The sequence below is a fragment of the Pleurodeles waltl genome, chromosome 7 (assembly GCF_031143425.1).
Source record: "Pleurodeles waltl isolate 20211129_DDA chromosome 7, aPleWal1.hap1.20221129, whole genome shotgun sequence".
In the NCBI taxonomy this organism is placed as follows: Eukaryota; Metazoa; Chordata; class Amphibia; order Caudata; family Salamandridae; genus Pleurodeles; species Pleurodeles waltl.
Window position 1 is genome coordinate 1239567261 of NC_090446.1, and position 26065 is coordinate 1239593325.

At 44.9% G+C, this 26065-nt stretch overlaps 1 protein-coding gene across 1 annotated transcript in view; it reads right to left on the reverse strand.

Moving 5' to 3' along the window:
* Positions 1–26065, reverse strand: part of DNAH9 (dynein axonemal heavy chain 9) — a 975671-nt gene that overhangs the window by 817364 nt on the left and 132242 nt on the right. The window contains exon 7 of the mRNA XM_069200368.1: positions 21443–21610. Within this exon, the coding sequence (XP_069056469.1) occupies positions 21443–21610 (168 nt within the window). The remainder of the gene's footprint in view (positions 1–21442; positions 21611–26065) is intronic.

Consider the following 26065-nt stretch of genomic DNA (forward strand, 5'->3'; position numbering starts at 1 on the left):
CCTATTCAAGCAAGGACCCTCACTCTAGTCAGGGTAAAAGAGAATCACCCTCAGCTAACCCCTGCTTACCCCCTTGGTAGCTTGGCAGAGCAGTAGGCTTAACTTCCGAGAGCTAGGTGTAAAGTATTTGTACCAACACACACAGTAACTCAATGAAAACACTACAAAATGACACAACACCAGTTTAGAAAAATAGGAAATATTTATCTAAACAAAACAAGACCAAAGCGACAAAAATCCAACATACACAAGTCAAGTTATACATTTTTAAAGATTAAACTAAAAAATAGCGCTTAGAAACAAAAAATGCTTCGATGAGATGTTAACACGGAGTCGTGACGGAGTCGTTCCCAACAAGCAGACACCAGCGGCGCCGGACATGGAGTCGCGTAGACCCCCAAGTACAGTACCTTTGGTGAAGAGTGAAAACAAGCCGATGCGCGAAGTCGGGGATCGCGCCATCTGTGCGAAACGGTGAATCCACGCACTTCGAGCGGCGTTGGTCACGATGTGGTGCGGCGACTTCCACGGATTCGCAGACTTCAGCGGGGCTGCAGCGGCGTCGGGCCTGCGAAGAGCGTCGCGTTCCAGCGAAGGTTACGGCGTCGGGTGAAGGCGTCACCAGATTCAGCAGCGGCGTCGGTCCAGAGTCGCCCGAATTCGATTTCCTTGGATTTCCACCAGCTTTCCTTTTTAAGGGCCCAGGGACTGGATAGGGCACCGCTTGTCAGAGCAGGAGTCTCTCCAGAGATTCCAGGTGCTGGCAGAGAGAAGTCTTTGCTGTCCCTGAGACTTCAAACAACAGGAGGCAAGTTCTAAATCAAGCCCTTGGAGATTTCTTCACAAGATGGAAGGCACCCAAAGTCCGGTCTTTGCCCTCTTACTCTGGCAAAAGCAGCACTGCAGGAAAGCTCCACAAAGCACAGTCACAGGCAGGGCAGCACTTGTTCCTCAGCTATTCCGCTCTTCTCCAGGCAGAGGTTCCTATTGGTTTCAGAAGTGTTTCTAAAGTCTGTAGATTTGGGTGCCCTTCTTATACCAATTTTAGTCTTTGAAGTCACCTTTCTTCAAAGGGGTCTCACACCTACTTGTGAAATCCTGCCTTTCCCAGGCAAGGCCTCAGACACATACCAGGGTGTTGGAGTCTGCATTGTCAGAGGCAGGCACAGTCCTTTCAGATGAGAGTGACCACTCCCCCCCTCCCTCCTAGCAGAGATGGCTAATCAGGAAATGCAGGTTACACCCCAGCTCCCTTTGTGTCACTGTCTGGTGTGAGGTGAAAAACAACCCAACTGTCAAACTGACTGAGACAGGGAATCCACAAACAAGGCAGAGTCACAGAATGGTTTAAGCAAGAAAATGCTCACTTTCTAAAAGTGGCATTTTCAAACACACAATCTTAAAATCAACCTTACTGAAAGATATATTTTTAAATTGTGAGTTCAGGGACCCTAAACTCCACATGTCCATCTACTCTCTAGGGGAATCTACGCTTTAATCATATTTAAAGGTAGCCCCCATATTATCCTATGAGAGAGACAGGCCTTGCAACAGTGAAAAACGAAATTGGCAATATTTCACTGTCAGGATATATAAACCACATTACTATATGTCCTACCTTATCCATACACTGCACCCTACCCTTGGGGCTACCTATGGCCTACCTTAGGGGTGTCTCACATGTAAGAAAAGGGAAGGTTTAGGCCTGGCAAGTGGGTTCACTTGCCAAGTCGAATTTACAGTGTAAAAATACACATACAGACACTGCAGTGACAGGTCTGAGACATGATTACAGAGTTACTTGTGTGGGTGGCACAACCAGTGCTGCAGGCCCACTAGTAACATTTGATTTACAGGCCCTGGGCACCACTAGTGCACTTTACTAGGGACTTAACAGTAAAACAAATATGCCAATCATGGAGAACCAATTACGTACAGATTTTAAACACAAGCACTTGCACTTTAGCACTGGTTAGCAGTGGTAAAGTGCCCAGAGTAAAAAAAAACAGCAAAATCAGAGTCTAGCACACATCAATAACCATCGTCTTCAAAGACTCCATCAGCGTCACCACCTCCACTGAAGACTCCCCTCTTGCCGCTGAACACCTGCATTTTCAGATTCGCACCGACCCGAGGACCACCCTCAGAGGATCCCTCGTCTACCGTCCTCCCGGACCTCACGCCCCTTTCAGCGACACCATCGCCGACTTCATCTCCCCGCACGCCTTCGCCTCACCGGACTACATCCTCCTAGGCGACCTCAACTTCCATCTGGAACAAAACAACGACCCCAACACCACCACCCTGCTCGACAACCTCACCAACCTCGGCCTCAAACAACTGGTGAACACTGCCACCCACATCGCCGGACACACACTCGACCCTATCTTCTCCGCCAGCAAACACGTCTTCTTCAGCCACGCCTCCGCCCTTCATTGGACCGACCACAGCTGCGTCCACTTCACATTCCGACGCGAGACCCGCCACCTCCGCACTCAACCCATCCCTCGCCGACAGTGGAACAAGATCCCTGAAGAGCAACTCTTCGCCGCACTCGCCGCCAACCAACCCACCCTCACCACCGACCCCAACGTCGCAGCCCTCAACCTCACAAACTGGATCTCCAACTGCGCAGACAACCTTGCTCCCCTCAAACGCTCGCAGAGACAGAACAACACCAAGAAACCCCTCTGGTTCTCTGACACCCTCAAAGAATCAAAGAAAACTTGTCGCGCACTTGAGAAAGCCTAGCGCAAGGACCGCACCGCTGACAACATGACCGCCCTCAACAACGCTACCCGCAAACACCACCACCTGATCCGCACTGCCAAAAGGAATTTTTTCACCGACAGACTGGACAAAAACAGCCACAACAGCAGAGAACTCTTCAGCATCGTCAAGGAGTTCTCCAACCCCAGCGCCAACGCCAACGCCGTCACGCCCTCACAGGATCTATGCGAATCCCTCGCCACTTTCTTCCATCGCAAGATCAGCGACCTCCACGACAGCTTCGGACACCAGACCCAACCTAAATCCACCGAACCCACATCCCGACCATCACCCTCAACAACTGGACCCACATCAGCACGGAAGAAACCAAATCCATCATGAACTCTATCCACTCCGGCGCCCCTTCCGACCCCTGCCCGCACTTCATCTTTAACAAAGCCGACAACATCATCGCCCCGCACCTCCAGACCGTCATCAACTCTTCTTTTTCTTCTGCTACTAAAGAAACCTACGGCTGACCCGAGCGACCTGAAAAACTTCCGCCCCATCTCCCTTCTGCCTTTCCCAGCCAAAGTAATAGAGAAGACCGTCAACAAACAGCTGACCACCTTCCTGGAAGACAACAACCTGCTCGACCCCTCACAGACCGGATTCCGAACCAACCACAGCACAGAAACCGCCCTCATCTCAGTCACAGACGACATCAGAACCCTGATGGACAACGGTGAAACAGTCGCCCTCATTCTTCTCGACCTCTCGGCTGCCTTTGACACCGTCTGTCACCGCACCCTAATCATCCGCCTCCGCTCCACCGGGATCCAAGACCAGGCCCTGGACTGGATCGCCTCCTTCCTCGTAAACCGCTCCCAAAGAGTCTACCTCCCATCGTTCCGCTCAGAACCCACTGAGATCATCTGCGGCGTACCTCAAGGCTCATCACTCAGCCCGACACTCTTCAATGTCTACATGAGCCCCCTCGCTAACATCGTACGCAAGCACGACATCATCATCACCTCCTATGCCGACGACACCCAACTTATACTCTCCCTCACCAAGGACCCCGCCAGCGCCAAGACCAACCTACAAGAGGGTATGAAGGACGTCGCTGATTGGATGAGGCTCAGCCGCCTAAAGCTGAACTCTGAAAAAACTGAAGTCCTCATCCTCGGCAACACCCCGTCCGCCTGGGACGACTCCTGGTGGCCCACGACCCTCGGCACCGCACCGACCCCCGCAGACCACGCCCGCAACCTCGGCTTCATCTTGGACCCCCTTCTCACCATGACCAAGCAAGTCAACGCTGTGTCCTCCGCCTGCTTCCTCACCCTCCGCATGCTCCGCAAGATCTTCCGCTGGATCCCCGCCGACACCAGAAAAACCGTGACCCACGCCCTCGTCACGAGCCGCCTGGACTACGGCAACACCCTCTACGCTGGGACCACCGCCAAACTCCAAAATCGCCTGAAACGCATTCAAAATGCCTCACCCCGCCTCATCCTCGACGTACCCCGCAACAGCCACATCTCTGCACACCTGAGACACCTGCATTGGCTCCCAGTCAGCAAAAGGATCACCTTCCGACTTCTCACCCACGCACACAAAGCCCTCCATGACAAGGGACCGGAATACCTCAACAGACGGCTCAACTTCTACGTCCCCACCCGCCCCCTCCGCTCCTCTGGCCTCGCACTCGCCGCCGTCCCTCGCATCCGACGCTCCACGGCGGGTGGGAGATCTTTCTCCTTCCTGGCGGCCAAGACCTGGAACTCCCTCCCCACCAGCCTCAGGACCACCCAGGACCACTCCGCTTTCCGGAGACTCATAAAGACCTGGCTGTTCGAGCAGCGATAACCACCCCCTTTGTCCCTAGCGCCTTGAGACCCGCACGGGTGAGTAGCGCGCTTTATAAATGCTAATGATTTGATTTGATTTGGGGAACAGAGGCGAAAAGTTAAGGGAGACCACGCCAAGGATGAAAAGTCTAACACATGTCCCCCCCAGCTAAAAGTGGGGAGCAACTACCCAACCTCATGGGAGTTCTCATCACTAAGAAGGAAGAATCTGGACAGACCATCAGCATTGGCATGTTCTGTACCAGGACGATGTTCCACCGTAAAGTCCATCCCCTGTAGGGAAATGGACCACCTCAACAGTTTTGGATTCTCACCCCTCATCTGCATTAACCATCTGAGGGGCCTGTGGTCTGTCTGAACTCGGAAGTGAGTCCCAAACAAGTAGGGTCTTAGCTTTTTCAGTGCCCAGACCACAGCAAACGCTTTGCGTTCTATGGCACTCCACCTATGTTCCCGGGGAAGTAACCTCCTGCTAATGAAGGCTACGGGTTGATCTAGGCCCTCTTCATTAAGCTGTGAGAGTACTGCTCCAATACCATGCTCTGAGGCGTCGGTTTGCACAACAAACTCCTTGGAGTAGTCAGGTGCCTTCAGCACAGGTGCTCTGCACATGGCAGCCTTCAGGGCATCAAAAGCGTTCTGGCAAGCCTCTGTCCAGATCACTTTTTTGGGTTGCTTCTTAGATGTCAACTCAGTTAAGGGGGTAACAATGGTACCATATCCCTTAACAAACCTCCTGTAATATCCTGTGAGACCTAAAAAGGCTCTCACTTCAGTCTGGGTCTTGGGAGGCTCCCAAGCCAGAATCGTGTCAATCTTAGGCTGTAGGGGTGCCACCTGGCCACTCCCCACCTGGTGTTCTACGTACACCACAGAACCCTGCCCTATTTGGCACTTGCTCGCCTTAATAGTGAGGCCTGCCTTCTGCAGGGCCTCTAACACTCTCCAGAGGTGTTGCAGGTGTTCCTCCCATGTGGAACTAAACACAGCAATGTCATCCAGGTAGGTGGCACTGAACTCATCCAGTCCTGCCAACACCTGGTTGACCAACCTCTGAAAGGTGGCAGGGGCATTCTTCATCCCAAAGGGCATCACGTTGAAGTGGAAGTGCCCATCTGGGGTAGAGAATGCTGACCTCTCCTTTGCCCCCTCAGTTGAGGCAATCTGCCAGTACCCAGATGTTAAATCAAACGTACTGAGGTACTTGGCAGCTCCTAACCGATCAATGAGCTCATCAGCTCGTGGGATGGGGTGTGCATCAGTCTTGCTGACCGCATTGAGACCCCGGTAGTCCACACAGAACCTAAGTTCCGGAGTGGCACCAGGAGCAGCAGCCTTTGGAACCAATACCACTGGGCTGGCCCAAGGACTGCTGGAGTGCTCAATAACCCCTACGGGAACATTTTGGAGACTTCCTCCTTAATGCAAGCCCTGACCCTATCAGTCACCCTGTAAACCTTATGTTTAACAGGTGTACTGTCCCCAGTGTCCACATCATGTGTGCACAGGTGTGGGACTCCTGGGATCAGGGAAAACAGCGAGGCGAACTGTCCCAACACGCGGCGACAGTCCCTCTGCTGTTCCTCAGTCAGGGAGGGGGAGAGGATCACTCCCTCCACAGACCCATCTTTCTCTCCTGCAGACAGGAGGTTAGGAAGAGGCTCACTCTCTTCCTCCACCCCGTCATCTGTCGCTAGGAGCATGGATAGCTCAGTTCGCTCAAAGTGTGGTTTGAGGCGGTTGACATGTAGGACCCTCAAAGGGTTCCTGGGGGATTGCAAGTCTACCAGATAGGTGACCTCGCTCTTTCTTTCCACCACCTCAAAAAGCCCAGTCCACTTATCTTGGAGAGCCCTAGGCTCCACTGGTGCCATGACCCACACTTTTTGTCCAGGCTGAAACTCAACCAGAGTGGCATTCTGGTCATACCACTGTTTCATATCCTCCTGGCTTGCTTTCAGGTTCTCCTGAGCGAGACTCCTGAAGCGGGCAGTCTGGTTTCTTAGTGGCAGCATGTAGCTAAATACATCCTGGGGTGGTTTACTAGGAGCTTTCTCCAAAGCCTCCTTCACCAGACTGAGCGGTCCCCTCACAGGGTGGCCATAGATGAGCTCAAAGGGGCTAAAGCCAAGTCCCTTTTGAGGCACCTCCCTGTAAGCGAAGAGAAGGCATGGGAAGAGGACGTCCCACTTATGTCTCAAGGGCTCTGACTGGCCCTGAATCATGCCTTTCAAGGTGCGGTTAAATCTCTCAACCAGACCATTACTTTGGGGGTGGTAAGGGGTGGTGAACTTGTAGGTTACCCCACACACCTTCCACAGAGACTTCATATAGGTGGATATGAAGTTTGTACCTCTATCAGATACCACTTCCTTGGGGAACCCCATGCGGGTTAAAACTCCCATCAAGGCACGTCCCACCACCGGGCCAGTGACCGTCCTTAGAGGAATGGCTTCTGGGTACTGTGTGGCATGGTCCACCAAGACCAGGATGAACCTGTTGCCCATGGCTGTCTTGGGATCCAGAGGCCCCACAATGTCAAGTCCTACCCGTTCAAAGGGAGTACTGACAACAGGCAAAGGCTGGAGGGGAGCTTTACATTTCCTCCCACTCTTGCCACTTGCCTGACAAGTCTGACAAGACCTGCAATGTGCATCTGAGTGCCTGCGCATTAGGGGCCAGTAAAAGTGGGTGATAAGCCTCTCAAAGGTCTTGTCCTGCCCCAAATGTCTAGCTAAAGGCACATCATGAGCCATCCCCAGTAGGAAGGCCCTGAAACACTGGGGTACCACCGGCACACGGGCTGACCCAGGCTCAGGAACCTTAGGCTCGCTATACAGGAAGTCATCCTCCCAATAAATCAGGTGTGATCCTGGCTCCTTGCCAGCCGCCTGCTGCCGCAAACCCTCCAAAGTAGGGCATGACTTCTGTGCTGCACAGAATGCTTCCCTGGTGGGCCCCCCTTCCTGCTGCCACTGCGACAGCTCAGGGACGTCCCCCAGTTCAGCCACCTGTTCCCCTGTAGGCTCCGGGGCATCACCCTCAGGCTCTGCCTCCTCCCGGACCGTGGGAAATTCTGGGGCCGGTTTCCCGCGCCCCCTGCCCTTCCTCTTCTTGGCGGTCCCCTGGGCCACTGTTTCAGGCTCCAGGGGCTCTTGACTACCCTGATTGGCTGCCCACCCAGGCAGACCCAACATCTCCAAGTGAGACCTGTGTTCCACCTCCTTCCAAGGGGAATCCTCCAGGTCGTTGCCTAGCAAACAATCAACAGGCATGGTTGGACTCAATCACATCAATAACCTGGGGAACAGAGGCGAAAAGTTAAGGGAGAACACGCCAAGGATGAAAAGTCTAACAGGAACATACAATAGGGACACCTATCACTGCTAAACAATGGCAGACAGTTTGGAACAACTAAGGAAAATACAGGGTCCCTCCACAAATCAGGAGAGTGATACAGGGAAATTAACAATAAGTAAACACTAACTAACTCTCATACTAATTGAATAGAGCAAGTTATTCTCAACAACAGCCTACATGATATTCAAACATTTAATAATCCATACTCAACAATATGTATATATATATATACATCATTCTTTCTAAAATTAAATCAGCAACCCCTATCTGCTCAACCACTCTTAGTCTAACGGCCTACACACATACACATAAAACTACACACAAAAAACAACAATAGACTAATGACTCCAAATAAGATTTACATATAGACAAAAACAGGACACCGGAATGACAAACAATTACGAACACAATAATATCTCACAACTGCAGAGTAACAATCATCACAATTTTAGATAAATGATGAATTAAGACATCGCACCCATCTGTATATACTTCATAATTTTTCTCCAATGATAAATTTGTCAAAAATTAAGACATCGCACCCATATATCCATAATTCATAATTTCTCTCCAATAATAGATTTGTCAATCAGTACATTGCACAATTAACGTAATTAGTATCATAAATGTCCTTCCTTATAATACGCACAAATTCCCTCTTCAATACGTCAATAGTTGCTCAATCCGGTGCGTCTTGAATGAAAGTTCTCATAAACAAGATGGCTTCATCAATTAATAAATCCTCCTAGCTACCGGATACTTGATAATCCTTTTTGACTTAATGAATTATCCGAAAAGTCGGAACTGCATTCGACTTAATGTATCATCATAGATGCCGGAACAGCCAAAGAAAACATCATCTATGTATCAACACCATAGATGGATATTTTAAAAAAACGGAGCAATTTCATTGTAGATGTGTCTTTTTTCAAATGCTCCAACGTATAAATTAGCTACCTTAGGAGCACAGGCAGCACCCATACTGACTCCCTTAATTTGTTGGTAAACTGTTCCATTAAATTCAAAATAATTGTTAAATAGGACTGTCCTTAAACATTCTAAAATAAAAGTATGTAAGGGATCTGGGCCCAGGTCTGTAAACAAAGACTCAACACAATCTAGTGCCTGCTGTTGGGGAATGTTCGTGTAAAGGGACTCTAGGTGCATAGTAATGAATATTTCCTGTTTTGGATTAAAGTCTGACCCTTCAAAGTTAGAGATGAAATGTCCTGTATCTCGAACGTAGGAGGGGAGCTGCATCACTAAGGGTTTCAGGAAAGTATCAACATATTGAGATAACGGTTCTATAGCTGAACCAATCGTAGATACAATAGGACGTAATGGAGGATCCCAGGAGCTCTTATGTACTTTGGGAAGTCCTTATATAATAGGAAACCTAGTATGTTTCAGAGTCAAAAACACAAACTCTTTTTTACAAATCAGACCTGACTCTAGTGCAGTGTTGTTCCTAGTCCTAATCTCTCTCTTAATACGGGGTTCCGGGTCCACAGATGTAACTGTTGACCGTAACTGATGACAGGTTGGAACGACATAAATAAATTTAACTGTTAATTGAGTCTACGAGAAGTGCATTACAAAATACTTTATTATTGATATCTCCACCCGGCAAAACATCAGAAAATATTTCCATACACATCAGACAGCTGCTAGAGAGGCATGGGCTATATGGCGATTTTCAGTATATCTGGTGGGACTGTCAACCATATAGTACTATTGGGCCAGAATTCTAGCTCAGATAAAAGAAATCCTGGGTTAGCCAGTCCCCTGCACTCCAGAGTTCTTTCTTCTAGGTCTTAGAGCCCCATCCTTCAAACTTCAAATGCAGGGAGTTTGCTCTATCTCTATCTCTGCTTGGCTGCAGCCAAGATGGCCATAGCCTCAGCATGGAAGAAGGCATAGGCACCCTCCATGTCACAATGATATGCTCACCTCCGGCAAGCCCTCACATGGAGCATATGGTTGAAAGTCTTGTAGATAGGCGGAAAAGCTTGAATTAAATTTGGGTCTCCTAGTACAATTTCTTCCACGTGGCCTCACTTTTCTCCTGTCCCACTCGCACAAGAACACTCCACCTCTTCCAGGTGTAAAGTTTTCCATCTTCCAATTATCTTGTACCATATTTCGATGTACCACTAATAACATTCCCCGCCAGCCAGATCGGACTCCCTCCCACATCTAATCACGTCAAACGCTACATCCAAGCATGTTATCATGTTTTTTTAACTGTTTGTTAAATGCATTCATGAATTATAGGATAATGAGCACTATATGTGTTATATGTATCCTATTTGAATGTTGATGTCATATTGCTTCCCTTCCTCTTTTATTTGACTCATATATCAAATGGTGACCTTGCCCTACTTTCTTCAAAACTGTACCTACTAAGTGCCTTCTTACCTTATTGATGGCCACATGTGATAATGACCATGTCATGATTCATTTTGTGCCTTGGAAAATAAATAAAAACAGTTTGACAAAAAAACTGATTGCGACATTATCCCTGTTAGAATATAACTGTGGACATCCTTCAAGATGTACAGTAGCTATACATCCTTTTGATTGCCAAAAATATGTTTTATGAGAATAATTTTGCAAACCAGAAATGAGGAACAGAACAGAAAATCCAGAGTGGTTTCCTGTGAGATCTAGAGTTTATCAGTGATGTATCCTAGGTCCAACACTATTCTGGGTATTAATGAGTTCAGTATATATATGATGCAATGGGTAACAGATGTGGCAATGAAAGGTGGAGAATGAATTACAATGCTACTGACATCCTTAAAGCAGGGGAGGAGTTGTGTATCTATGGCATCAAGAGCTTTCAGGAAGAAGTAAAAGATCAAAATCTGACATCATGCCTGGTCAGAGCAGACATACTGCTTTATGCATGGTGCTGAAGGTGAGCAGGATACCTTTGTTTTGTATTTGTGTGATTTAATGTGCCTTTAACTCATTGGAATGGTATGCATATGTGGTCTATAGGCCTTGGATGTCCAAAAATGTTTTAAGTCCCAAGTTTTCAGGGTATCTGAACCAGCTCCTCTGGGTCACTTTTAATGCCTCTGGGATCTCATGGACAATGCTGAGGGCCAGGACTTGCTCCAGAACATGCCAGTAGCAGTGTCAAAGCCAGGTTAAATTTGTACTGGTCAGTTAGTCACTTTAGGAGAAATGCCACTCACAGCTTGTACATATAGAGTAGGTCTAACCATTGAGGTTTTCACAAAGGTCACAGGCAGCAAGAGTAGTCTTTTTCTGAACTTCCACAGGTCCAGAAAAGGGTTCTGAGAAGGATTCCTTCAGGTGCCACATTTATAGCTTGCAATGGCCCGGTTTTGGCAGTGATTCCTAGCACCTCCTTAACCAATGGGGTCAAGGTTACCAGGGGTCACCCTACTCAATTCTTCAGCAGTTTCTGTTTGTCTTAGAACAAACAGTCCCACAGGGCACCTCACTCCTAAAATCCATGATGGGGGAACTTTCCTCCCTTGTTTAAAATCCTGAATTTCACACAATGGCATTGACAGGAAAACTGAGCAGTCCCTTCCTCCATTTCCATTCCAAACTGGTTCTTGGGATTGCTTTCCTCCCACTGGGTCTGGAGTCAGCCTGATTAGTGTGGGCCTGGGGAACAAAGGCTTTAACTTCCTCAGGTCTCCCTCTATATTAAACTATAAATGGGCAGGATTCACCTCTGGCGCTTTCAAGTTAATGAAGTTCCTGGGCCCATCCCAGCTGTCCTTTCAGAGCTGTTAGTGATCACATGTCCCACACCCAGCCCAACCTGTCACCAACCTTAAAGCATTATCCTGTTCTGGGAAGCAGTTTGCAACCTTATTAAGGGTAAGATGCCTGCAGGTTAGTGTAAATTTTCTTCCAGAAGAATCAGCAAGGGGAAAAGTTAGCTTTCTAAATGTTACCTTTGCTAAATAAGTATTAAAAATCTAAATTCATAATATGAATTGGATTTTTATTAAAAATGAAAAATAGACTTTTCAGTCAAACATTACAGTTTAAATTTCAGAATCTGTACTTAAGATATTTTCTATTTTGAAAAAATGGGGCAACTAAGTACCCTGGGACCTGGGTAAGTGAATAATGTAACAAAAACATGTTTTGGTCCATCCCGGGGAAGGATATGAATGAACCTCCATGACAGTGGTATTATTAACAACACACCAGGGCTACATGAAATAGAAGGCAAATTGGTATTGTTTTATTGTTAATACAACTGGGATATGTCTGAGTACAATCAAATAGGGGTGAGTACGTCTTCAAATTGGTTTATTTTCTAAATCAATTAGGTATATTTTGTTGCTATCTCTTATGAGGTCAACTTACTATCACATAAAGAAGTAGTGACCTCATGTTAAATATGGATTTGATGATATAATCTTACAATATGTTGTACTGTTGAATTAATAGATGCTGACCAGATAAAGGGCAGAGTGCTGATACATGCTTTCTGATTTGTATTCTGCGTGCTTCCTATTTCAATATTCTGTCCTGATGATGACCCATCTAAATTAATTTCTTTGATTGGGGTGGAAACATCAAACTTTTTTTTACAAGATTTGGATTGGCTTTTGTAAAATTCAGCAGGCTCACAGTACCTATGGTTATAAGTGCTTATATGAGACCTCATGCTTTTAACCACAGTTTGGGTTTAGTTTTCATGTAAATAGCACTGCAACACTTATACTAACACATGATTCACTCACACTGTGCCATTATACAGGAACACCTTGATTACTTTAAATTGTGGAATTTAAGTTTCTAATAAATGTGAGATATTACTCACAAACTTCATCGGTACAGAAAGTTCTTTATGGTGCAACCACTGTCGTGGATGTTAATTCATATCCTTCCCCCAGAGGGACTAAAACATTTTTCTGTTACATAATCAGATATTTTCTAGGCCTACATAGCTTTTGGTGGCTAGTCAACGCAAGAACATTCCAAGTTTAATTTGGTACATGTGCCACTTTTAAATATCAGGACTGTACCTTATGGGCAACATGGGTGACATGAATATTTCAAGCAGGGTTATCCACTTGTCAGAAACGGTTATTTTGACGAGTTTCATAGCAGATTTTTAGGTGCTGCAGCCAGGCTACATATGGTAAGCCTGAAGCAAACTTTTGAAGGTCCACTCTGTGGATCGCATAATGATGCAGCAGTCCACAGGTAGCATTTAACATTCAGGCCTTGGGTGCATTTTATCCACCATATACTATGGACCTGTAGGTGAGTTAATAATTAGGTATAAGACTGACAGAAAGGGGGTCTTTGGTTGGCAGTCTGGTTACCCCCTGTCCAAGCAAGGACCCTCACTCTAGTCAAGGCGATGGAGAAATACACCTAGATAATACCTGTTTACCCACTTTGCAGCTTGGCACAAGCAGTCAGGCTTATCTCAGAAGCAATGTGTAAAGTATTAGTACCAACACACACAGTAATACAGTGAAAACACTACCTACAAAATTGACAGCACACCAGTTTAGAAAGATAGGTCACATTTATCTAAATCAAACAAGACCAAAATGACAAAAATGTAACATACACAAGTCAAGATATGAATTTTCAAAATAATAAGAGGCTTACTCAATAGAAAACAATGGAAACGTTGTTACACAAAGTACCTGGTTTATGTAAAAAATAAAGCTGCACGGGCGAGCATGCATCGTAAAAGTTAGCGATGCGTCGATTCCTTACTCGCAACTTTGGCACCCAGGGACGAAGTGTTGAAAATTCTGTCCCACGGTGTTAGAAAACCACGCTGCGTGGGATTTGCATTGTTATCATCAGCAGCAAGCGGATGTTGTGCGTAGTGTCTCCAGCTGCGATGCGTTGATCTCTCAGCCGCGAAGTATGTGGAGCATCGATTTTAGCCATGAGGCCAGTGGTACGTCGTTTATCAGCCGTGTTGCAGATGGTGCGTCAAAACATTTTGAGTGTGGATCTTCAGCTCTTGTCTCCCAACTTCACCTTTTAAGTGCCCAGGGACTGGATAGGATATCACTTGGCAGGGCAGGAGTCACTGCAGAGAGTCAGGATGTTAGCAGAAGAAGTTTTTGATGGCCCTGAGATTTCAAAACAGGAGGCAAGCTCAGTTCAAGCCCTTGGAGATTCTTCACAAGCAGGAATATACACACAAAGTCCAGTCTTTGTCCCCTTTCACAGGCAGAAGCAGCAACTGCAGAACAGCCCAACAAAGCATAGTCACAGGCAGGGGCAGCACTCCTCAGCTCTTCAGCTCATTTCCTTTGCAGAGGTTCCTCTTGGGTCCAGAAGTGATCTAATCTTCAGGGGTTTTGGGTCCAATACTTATACCCCTTTCTGCCTTTGAAGTAGGCCTACTTCAAAAGAAAGTCTCTGTTGTTCACAAGATCCTGCCTTGGCCAGGCCAGGCCCCAGGCACACACCAGGAGGTTGGAGACTGCATTGTGAGAGGGCAGGCACAGCCCATTCAGGTGTAAGTGACCACTCCATCCTCCACTGTAGCACAGATGGCTCACCAGGATATGCAGGCTACACTCCAGCTCCCTTTGTCTCACTGTCTACAGGGGATTCACAAACAGCCCAACTGTAAAACTGACCCACACACGGAATCCACAAATAGGCAGTCACAGAATGGTTTAAGCAAGAAAATGCCTACTTTCTAAAAGTTTAATTTTCAAACTAACAATCTAAAAACCAACTTCACTAAAAAATGTCTTTTTAAATTGTGAGGTAAGAGACCAAAAAGTCCATATTTCTATCTGCTCGCAAAGGGAATCTGCACTTTAAGGATATTTAAAGGCAGCCACCATGTTAACCTATGAGAGAGACAGGCCTTGCAAAAGTCAAAACTGAATTTAGCAGTATTTCACTGCTAGGACATCTTACACAAATCAGTACATGTACATCTTTTAACATACACTGCACCCTGCCCATGGGGGTATGACAAGAGAAGGTTTAAGCCTAGCACAAAGGTACACTTGCCAAGTCGAATTGGCAGTTAAAAACTGCACACACAGACACTGCAGCGGCAGGTCTGAGCCATGTTTACAGGGCTACTAATGTGGTGGCACAACCAGTGCTGCAGGCCCTGAGCACCTCTAATGCACTTCACTAGTGACTTACTAGTAAATCAAATAGGCCAATCATGGATAAGCCAGTTTACACATACATTTTACATAGAAGCACTTGCACTTTAGCACTGGTTAGCAGTGGTAAATGGCCCAGAGTATATAAAACAGCAAAAACAGAATCCAGCGCACATCAACAACCAGGGCAAAAGTTAGGGGAGACCACACCAAGGATGCCAAGACTAACAAAGACCATTTAACTATGTTTATAGGGGAGCACAGATATTTTACTCTTGTTTAGCAAGGGTAAAGCAGACAAAGTTCTAAGTCCAACAGAACAGGTAGAGCAAAAGTTGGGAGAAATCATGCCAAAGTCAGTCATTTCCTACACTGTATTGTTCCACTTAGGTTACACTAAATATCAGATAATTGCCTGGACCATTTATTATTTGATTATTTTATGTATTACTCCAGATTTATGTATCTTGGGTGCTCATTTTGGTTGTTTACTTAGACCTATGTATTACAAACTGAGGCGTGCAAAGGATTGCACAGTTGCTTTACAAAGTGACTGACCCTTTTAGGGAAATTAATTCAAAGTCTCACACATGAGCAAAAGGTTATGACTCGTTACAGTGGTTTGTGATAGAAAGAGAATGGTTTACAGAACTAAGAAGGCAAGTGTACAATCTATTTTGCAAAACACACTTTTACATTACTCTCACTTCTCCAGTTACTGTATGTAAGAAAGTGGGTTATAATTGAGGCGGAAGGTATTTCACCACAATGAATAAGGCAACAAATGCCTGAACGTAAAACACAGTTTCAATAAATAATCTAAACCTGGATTCAGCCCCCTGGTAGCTAAGGCACAGACAGGCTTAACTTAGGAAAATGTGTAATGTATTTAACAGTAACAAAAAAATTAAAAGTCAAAATACAACACAATAAAAATCAATGTATAACCAGTTTGTAAAAGTAGAGAAAAATGTAAAAGGCAAAATGTGACCAAAATAAAAAAAAATCCAATAATGGAAACCATAGATGTGATATTTAACATTTTAAGGCAAAAATCTCTATAAAAAAATTAAAGCACTAATCAGTAGTCACTGTACACGGTTGACTGGGATCTTGGCACAATTTCAGGCTGACTGAGATGAACAGTGGTTCGTTTTCACCAAGTGGGTTTGTTGCAGTCAAAATTTTTACCCTCTAACTTAGCCTCTGAAATGGGAGTCAAAATCCTCCAGTGAGATGAGGTTGCAGACTGTATCTGACAAAGACCTCGCAAAGCCTGACAGCTGCTGAATGAGGTCCCACTGAAGCCACTGCTGTTGCTGGTAAATGTTCAGGTTGGGAGAAAACAAAGTTTTCTATCCACCAAAGTTCCTGCATTGGACGCATACTTTTTGATCCTTTGCTCCATCAGAGATGTTTACCTTCAGTCTTTGGGCCTGATTTAGAACTCGCAGGATGGGTTACTCCGTCACAACAATGACGAATATCCCGTCTGCCGAAATCTAAATCCCGTAGGATAGAATGGGATGTAGATTTCGGCAGATGGGATATCCGTCACCGTTGTGATGGAGTAACACATCTGCTGAGTTCTAAATAAGGCTCCTAGAGCCTCATTACAAGAGTGGCAGTCCAAGGACTGCCACACTTGGGTTGACAGTCAGACCAACACACTCTGGGCGGTCCGACTTCCCAATTACAACCCTGGTGGGCGGACCCGCCGGGAATATGTTTCCCAATGTGGTGATGGCATTCTGGTTGTACTCAGCCAGGGCGCCGCTGAACTCCGTGTCGCCTGGCTGATTATAACTCCCATAACCAACAGCTTTTCCATGGTGGCTTCACCGGCATGGAAAGGCTCGCGGAAAGGGTGTGCTGGGGGCCACAGGGGGACTCCTGCACTGCCCATGGCATGTACAGAACATCAATGTTTATAGGGCACAGAATTGTTACTTTGGCTTATTCTCCACTGCTCGCCAATCAATAATAGCTTGAAATGGGCATTTTTCACAGATATCACGTTTCCTCAACTAGAGTTTGACACAGCAGAATCGCTGCTGTAATATGGTAATGCTTTCACCTGGTCAAGCTTGTACTTTCCCTGCTCTATTTAGAATTGGAGGAAATGCCAGGTTTTCGCTAGCAGAGCCTTATCTGGCTCTGCTGACAGAAAATATTGATAGTCTGTGACACTGCTAATGGGCTGTTGGTCAATGTATGTCAGAACATCTACTATACATTTTTCCTGCTTGGGACCACCAAGGAAAGCCTGGCCGTCACAAACAAACAAGAGAAACGATTGCCATATGCTGGGAGAAAACTCCTAGCTTGTTAGGGCCATTCAATTTATTGTTTTTCAATAACAAACTCCCACTATAAGATTTTGTTTATAAAAAAAAAGAAAAAAACTATGTTGCCAAATGGGTGCTTCGAACTTGGAACTCACTTGGCAAAGCTTCAGTTTCTTTATTGGAGTAGCTGCAGCAGAGGCGCTACTGAAGACACAAACCTGCATGGTAGAGCCCTCTAGTACGGCGGGATCTTCTGCCAGGGAAGCTTGGGCTATAGCCTTTGCTGACACTGCCACCCGTCTGGCCACCTGTCACACTCTAACAGAGGTTCTAGGTTGCAGTTAAAATAATATATTGTCTAGGTGCCACATCTTGAGAACACTCGGAATTGTGAGCTAAATCCTGTATAAGGAATTGCCACACAAATTGGTATTTCCACACACACTACCAGGCTATTTTCAAGGGACAGGTTCCACCAGGTCTGACCTGCTTAAATGTCTCCTCTTGAAAACTAGATTCAGTACTACTGCGTGCAAGTCACTGTATTACCTGGTATACCAACTCAAGTATAAACTCACATTCAAACTCAAATAGTAATGACTATGTCAATCAAAATGAGAGGCCTTAGTACTTAATTGTGTCTGATTCTCTTGTAGATGTACGTAATGAAGTAATGAATAAACCCTAGACTAAATAGCAGAAGGACTGCTATTGGTTGGGGTGATAGGCATACATGGATTTGCATCACATTTCACTATACCGGTCTTCAATATTCCTGCATCCATATTTACAATGTCAACAGGCATTACTCAGCTTAAGTGCAGTAGGGTCCTTTCTAACATATATTCAGTGATAATCAATAGGCCTTTTTCTACAGCTGTGAAAAAGAATGGTGTCATTAAATGGTGTTATAAACTAAATATTTATAAGAGAGAAGTGTTCTTGTTCAAAACAACATTCCTATCTAACATAATTTCCGGGCCTTCTAATTAAACCAAAGAATTGTTTAACATCTTAGGAAGCTTTGCTCATCCCTCCTGTAACTCTCAAATTCTCTATCCGACTCAAAAGTTCTGTGACAGGATGAAAGAACACATTTCCTCTAAGATTCAAAAGATTTATGAGGGAATCAAGACTGCAAGAGGCTATTTGAGTGACAGCTTGTGCTTAGTGCCTTTTATGCCACCCTCTGAAAATTTGTCAACTTTTACTTCTGCTAACTAGTAGGAAGTTGGATCATATTGATAAAAGTTAAATTTAGTCCATCCGATGATCTGTGGCTGGTGTGTTTCTAAAAAACCTGCTTTTCATCTTTGGTCCCTGCATTAACTTAAATTATGAGTCTGTCACTTTTCATTGTGGATGTTCCCAATGAGGTGAGGAATAGGGTTACCTAAACTGTTGTTAAAAAAGAGAACCTGTGTGAGAAATTGGTTTGTTGGTTGACTGGGGTGTGAACCCTGGTCAAGCAACAGCCACAATCCCTTGCGGGGTGAACCACAAAAACTCACTAAATTAACCTGTGTTTAACCCTTGGTAGCTAGGCACAAAAAGCAGTCAGGCTAAACTTAGAGGCAATGTGTTAAGTATTAATGCAGTATACGAATAGCAACACAGTGAAAACACAACACAATAAAAATCCCAAACCAATTTAGAACAAGCATTTTCAATGCAATGGGTCTCACATTTGCTCCAGTTAGAGTTATTGGTGTAAATCCTAACTGGACTTCTCTTGCCACATAAATTGAAAATGAAAAGTAAAACATTGGTTGATATAAGCAAGCCGATTCAAAGCACCATGGTCGCCCTGAGCATGAGCGGGAAGGAGAGACACAAAAGACAAAAGAAGTTCGCTCACAGTCAGACATATTGGCAATCGTGTAATTGTCTATGTAACAGGGTCAGTCTGCAAGGTGGTAACAAAACTTCCCAAAGGAGGGACAAATGTAAAACATTTACCAATGATAACAAAGGATTTTTGAAAGGCAAGCATATGAACGAGTGAAAGTGCTGGGTGTGAGGTGGGCATGGTTAAAAAGCCACAACACTTATAACAGGCCAAATCGCTAGCGCGCTTCACCTAAAAATAGAGCAAATTTTAACAAATTGCCACCAAAACCATGTAAATCCAATTAGTAGAACCAGAGTTCAGAATTTGTTAAGTTTAAGGTTCAAAATAGCAAGTTCTCAGTATTAGAAAAATGCCACCTGTGCACTTTTAGCACCACAACCAAGGGTCCAGGAGTGGAGGGAGACCTCTTGGGGTGCAAGACTCACTCAGGCTGGGTCCAGGGGAGCCTGGTATGTCCCTGTGGCTCAAAACAGGAGACGAGCTGGACTAGCCCTTAGAGTCACTTCTGGAGTCCTGAGTGTAGGCGGTGATGCACGGCTCTGCAGCAGGGCTGGTCTCTGAAGGTCCAGGCGTCCAGCAGCAAAGCAGTCCTTCCAGGTACAGCAGGAGGCTGGCAGAGTGCACAGAAGGTCACAGCAACAGGCAGTCCTCTGAGAGTCCTTCCACTAGTCCAGCCGTGAACTGGGTAGCAGGTCTGAGCGCTTTATTTATACTCTGGTTCCCTGATCTTAGAAGTTGGGAGACATTTCCAGAAGGGTTCTCTGAAGTTCCAGGAATTTCCTGCCTCCCAGCTGACTGCACTGACAATACATTGCATGGTGACAGAGTCTAGCCTATTCAGTTGCAAGTGGAGCTGTGCTTAGCTCCTACCCGTCCCCCTCCCATCAAGTCAGTTAATGGCCCATTCATGCTCCACTAATCCCCCAATTGTGTGACTGCCTGAGGTGAATTCACAAAGTACCAACTGTCAGTTACACCCAGTCATGTGACCTAAGCCAGGTTACAGGCACAGAGGGCTAAGGGCAGGAAAATGCCAACTTTTTAAAAGTGACATTTTTAAACTTGTGATGATAAATCCGACTTTACCATTAAAGAGGGTTTATCATTACAGGTTCATAGGTACCAAACATGACATATCTATTACGTATGGTTTAGGAATTACAACGTATTAATTTTAATAAGGAAACCCTCATGGTACTTTATGGGAAGGGTAGGTCTCTCAGTAGTGAGAAAATTAATTTGGGAGTTTTTCACTACTGGGACATGTAAAACTAAAAAGTACATGTCCTGCCTTTTAATTACACCGCACACTGCCCTATAGGCTACTTAGGGCCTACCTTAGCGGTGACTTATATGTAATAAAATGGGAGTTTAAGGCTTGGCAAGTGGTTTTAAATGGCAAGTCGACATGGCAGTGGGACACTGCCTTCAGGTTGCAATGGCAGGCCTGGGACAAGGTTTAAGGTGCCACTTAAGTGGATGGCACAATAAGTGCTGCAGGCCCACTGGTAGCATTTAATTTACAGGTCCTGGGTAAATGGTATACCGCTCTACAAGGGACCCACATGTAAAGTAAATAAACCAATCAGGTACAGACCAATCAACCCATGTTTAGGGGAGTGAGCACATGCATTTAGCACTGTTAGCAGTGGTAAAGTGCACGGCGTCCTAAGGCCAACACAGCAAAAATCCTTGATAAACTGAAGGCAAAGAGGCAAAAAGTTTGGGGGAAGACCACCCTAACGCTGACAGGTCTAACAATCTGGATAAATCAACAGTAGCTATTACTGGCTCATCACTCTTCTTCCATTTGGGGTAAAATCACTGAACAAGTGGGATCTAAATAGTTATCTTCTTATGTGGAAGATCTGAATATTTGGATAGTTGGCAATTGGGATCTTGGCCCGGTAGAGGGATTTGGGCAGTTCTTACCTTGGATGAATTTAAAAACAATGGTGGGTCAAGGAGAAGCTGCAGCGCTTGTTTACTTGACTCTAGAATAGTTAAATCTCATCGGTCCCTTAGGAAGGCCATGAAACCTTTCTATTTTCGTAAGTACCACCTAGCCAATGGACTGAACTCTGCCAACGTGTTGATAGTCATAGCACCAAGATGCCCTTTAGTGGGTGAACCTTGACCTCGTTAAACAAATTCCCATTCCATTATCATATAATTATGGCTGATCTTTTAAACACAACACCAAAATAACAATTCCTAAGGTGCTTCCAAAATTAATACAGCATAGCCTACCATGTTTGTTGTATCCAGGCAATCGTAGGTACGTTCTGAAAATATTTTGAACACTTCCTGGAATTCTTCATACATGGTCAAGACCTTTTGGCTCAAAACTTTTCCTCTGATTCCACCGAACTCAATTTTTTCCAACTTCAGCATGTCCAAGGCAGTCATTAAGAGGTCCTAAAGCACAAGAGACATTGAACAGTTAGAGAAGGAAATGCACAATGCACATTGAAAACACTTCTTGTGAGTAATACAATCTTTTGCAAGTCAAGTTTCCGTAACAGCTAAAAACTAAAGTGCTTGCAGGGAAATACTGCCCCATAATCAAGGCCACTGGGATTATGCTATTCTAAGTCTGTGACATTTTTCTCATAAATATGGATTTTCTGCATATGCTACATAATCCATCATCTGTTGCATAATCTGATAATTTTTGAAAAATGATTTGTTTCTAGCTCATACTGATCAAAACTTACTAAAAACATAACAAAATGTGTTCCTGCACAGCAAAATGCCCTTCTCAAGGGTTTACTAGTCATCTTTAATTTGCTTATTGCTGCATTTGGGTGTTAAATCGATAATAATAAGGGGAAATATTTTCCCAGACATTGTTACCATGTGAACAAATGACAAAATAATGAGGTAATGCTCTCACTACTGTGCCACATTACACTGCTGTTTTGCTTTCACTAATGACCAAGCTGACAAGAATCTGTGGAATGCACTTCTCAGTTTAAGAAGACATTTATTATTATTTCACCACGAGGTTCCTAAAAAGGAGATTAGCATGTTGAAAGCACACATTTAAAAATAGTCACAGCAATGAATGGAAAACATACCAAAATGATTCTCCATTGCAACATACACGGCAAATATATGTATTTATATTATATTCTGCAAAACAAATAGTGAAGTACAAATTTGTCACCGTAGGGCCTGCCAAGTTCTTCATCTTTCTCATACCAGCAAGACGAGGACCCCATTTGACTGCGAAAGAGAAAGAGATCTCCATCCTCACAGGACAGATATCAGGCATCCAACGTCAAGAATCCTGATTGAGGCCACTCTCATTCTCGCTGATGCACTGGGTCTTTTTATATCTTAAAAAACAAGAAGGAGTTTTCTGGAAAAAACTCCTCATTTAGCAATTCAAGCATGCTGGCTAGTTTAGGTCTGCTTTGAAAATAAAACGTTGGGGTTTGGCCACAATCCCAAGATGCTAAATCAAAACAAGGCCGTTCCCTGCCGTCTAAGTCTTATCAGCCAACGCCCTTGGTGAGAAAAAGGATGAAAGCAAGCACACTTTACAATGTGGAAAAGTACTAACAGATTTAACATGGCAGTGTCTAACGCTACGATAAAATCAATAGGCAGCTAAACTGAATACAAAATGTAGTCTGCAGTTGGTGAAAACTATACAGCTAATCCAGGTGTAAAGTGGTGCAACACAAAGTCAGTGGTCAAAAACACATATTTCACTACATTCCACCCTTTGATCATAGACTTTGTGTACTTTTCTCTCATTTGTTTTCTTAAAAAAAAAAAAAAAAAACGTTATAAGCAAATCAAGTTTGCATTGTACACAGCAACATAATGAAATGATAAAAGCAATCACTATAAAGTAATGGAAGTGGATTAACATATGGATCTTATAAACAGTTAAACCAGACACACCTACAATGAAAAGACTGAAGCTTATATATTCTGATTAGGATAATAACTGATTGAATAGTGTCTATAAGATAGCAAGTTGGTATAGAATTAGATGGAAACATCATGAGTTCTAATCAAGTAAAGGTCCACGGTCCACCTGTAAGGTTTGCTGGAATATAAGTGTTCCCATAGGAGAATAGTCAGCCAACTGGCAATTTTGCTTAATGAGACTGGCAGCAGTCATCAGATGATAACAAGCCATGGGTTAGTTTGAGGAAAAATGTAATCAAACAGGTTGACAGAACATCCATGGTACTTTGCATTGTTTCCATGCAGAACTTTGTTCTTTGAAGCACAATTAGCGCTAAATGGATCCATAGGTTTTGTACTTTAAAAGCAGCAGGAGTGTTGCACAATGGTGACCAATCAGGTTCAAGTTGGGGATGCGTTCCCTCCCCAGACCCGCACGCAAACGCACGAAGGGAGACCACACAGCGCACTCATGGTCAGTGGCAAGTCGTAACAAGTACGATTTTTCTTGCAAATACATTTGTCATCTGAAATGTGCTCCCATTTTTCCTTCCCTTGTGTTTTTTTTTAATCAGCAGGACGTTATTGGGGCCCTTGACTATAATTTCTGCAGGTTCTGGAGGGCATTTCGGATTCAACCCACATTTTAACACTGAAGTTTTTATCTGCTGAACTTCCCTTTCCTTGCACTGTCAGAAGGGCTGGGCAGTCCCCTTCCTAACCAATCCTCCATACACTGCACTTATGACAAGCTGGATGATTATGTCTCCAATCTGTATGAATAAATCAGCTTTCCCACTATTTAACAGAACAGCTTTGATTTCTATCTGTCCTGGTAACTTTCCTCTCCCCAATTGATCTTTGACTGTTTGTGGGACAGATCTCTGTTGTGTGTGCTGACAAATACGACATTGAAAATCACAGTTTTTATCAAATCTAGGGGAATGTGCATCCCTCTAATCTCTGCCCACCTGTAAGTGGCTTTTTTTCCCAGGTGTCCACATTTCTGGTGCGCCCACTTAGCCACACCCCCACCAAGTTAGAATTCTGGGTTGACACTTCTGCCTCTGAACTTTTGTCTTTGTCATCTGCAAGGGAATTGAACCAGCATTCTAGTGAGTCAATGGGACAATGAGCATCTATGACTTTACTCTGTTCTAACATTTCCCAAATTTCCTGCCACAACTCTTAGCTCCACACCTCCTTTGAGTGAATGAACCAGTTATGTGCATGCCATGTGGGAAGCCAAAAGGCTAATCCATTGGCAATGGACCAAGAATCAGAGTGAAAATGACAAGTCCCAAGCAGCTCTTGCTTTAGAGTCTGATACACAGCGTACAACTCTGCATATTGGCTACTTCTTCCTTCTGTGGTGGTCAACAACTTTTCAGTAACTGGATTGTATGACACTGCTTTTTAATGTCTTTTGGTACCCACGTATTTGAATGAACCGTTAGTAAACCAAACATGCTTCCTATCCTCAGGGGACAAGAATTCAAATGGCATACTCCATTTCACTGGTGACTCTCTTACCTGTGGTACCTCCTGCACCCTCTCCTCATCCTGTACAGGGTCTTGTGGCGCCTGTTTCTGTAGGGCTGCAGTGCCTGCTGGTTCTACTCGAGCACTGTTGTACAAGTTACTTACCTTTGATAACAAAATATCTGGTAGAGACATATTCTAGTTGCAGATTCCTTATCTTAGAATGTCCCCCAGGCGTCAGACTGGATCCAGAGATTTTTCTTCGAGCAATACCCTTGAATGTTGGCAGGTGGTGACGGTCGACTCCGCGGGTGTCGTTTTCGCCGTGAAGACGTCAGGAATAGTATATAGATGCCACTCTCGCGCAGTGACGTCAGTTTCTTTTAATGACTTTCCACGCCAAAGCGCAGAGCCTCTAACAACACTGAAATTGGTGTGCCAGAGCTAAGGACCTGGAAGGTTGACTCCTTGTCCCTAGAAATCAGTTTGCAAGCGGGGAGGATGGGTGGGCAGTAAGGAATCTGCAACTAGAATGTCTCTACCAGATATTTCGTTACCGAAGGTAAGTGACTTGTACATCTGATAGAGACTTCTAGTTGCATATTCCTTACCTTAGAATAGATACCCAAGCAATGCCATCCTTGGTGTTGGGCTGGAAACCAAAATCATACTAGGAAGTCCTACAGGACCGAACGACCAAAATAGCCGTCCCAATGGGCATGACTGTCCAGGCAGTAGCGTTTAGCAAACGTGTGCAGGGATGCCCACGTAGCTGTCTGGCAGATATCTAGGACAGGACCTCTACGAGCTAATGCAGTGGAAGCAGCAGTTGCTCTGGTGGAATGAGCATGCAAGCCTTCAGGAGGTTGCCTTTTGGCCAAAGCGCAGCACATTTTGATGCAAAGAAGCACCCATCGAGAGATGGTACGCTTTTGCACCGCTTTCCCTTTTTTCGCACTCACATACCTAACGAAGAGTTGATTGTCCTCCCGGAAATCTTTAGTACGATTGAGGTAGAACACCAACGCTCTTTTTGGGTTGAGACGGTGGAGTCTCTCCTCCTCATGGGAAGGATGTGGGGATGCATAGAAAGTAGGCAGAGTGATGGACTGGCAGAGTGATGGACACGAAAGGGTGTAACCACCTTAGGAAGGAAGGAAGCCCTAATGCGCAACACGACTTTGTCAGGGTGCACAGACAAGTATGGAGGTTTTGAGGAAAGGGCCTGAAGCTCACTCACCCTGCGAGCAGAGGTGATAGCGACCAGAAAGACAGTTTTAAAGGTGAGGAGCCGCAAGGGACAATTATGCATTGGCTCAAAGGGGGTACACATCAAGTAAGTAACTAGAAGATTACGGTCCCACTGATAAATAGAGTGGGAGGAAATAAATGGGTGAGCCCTTTTAGGAATCTACTCACAATAGGAGATTTAAAGAGTGAGGGCTGGTGAGGTAGCCTAAGAAAGGC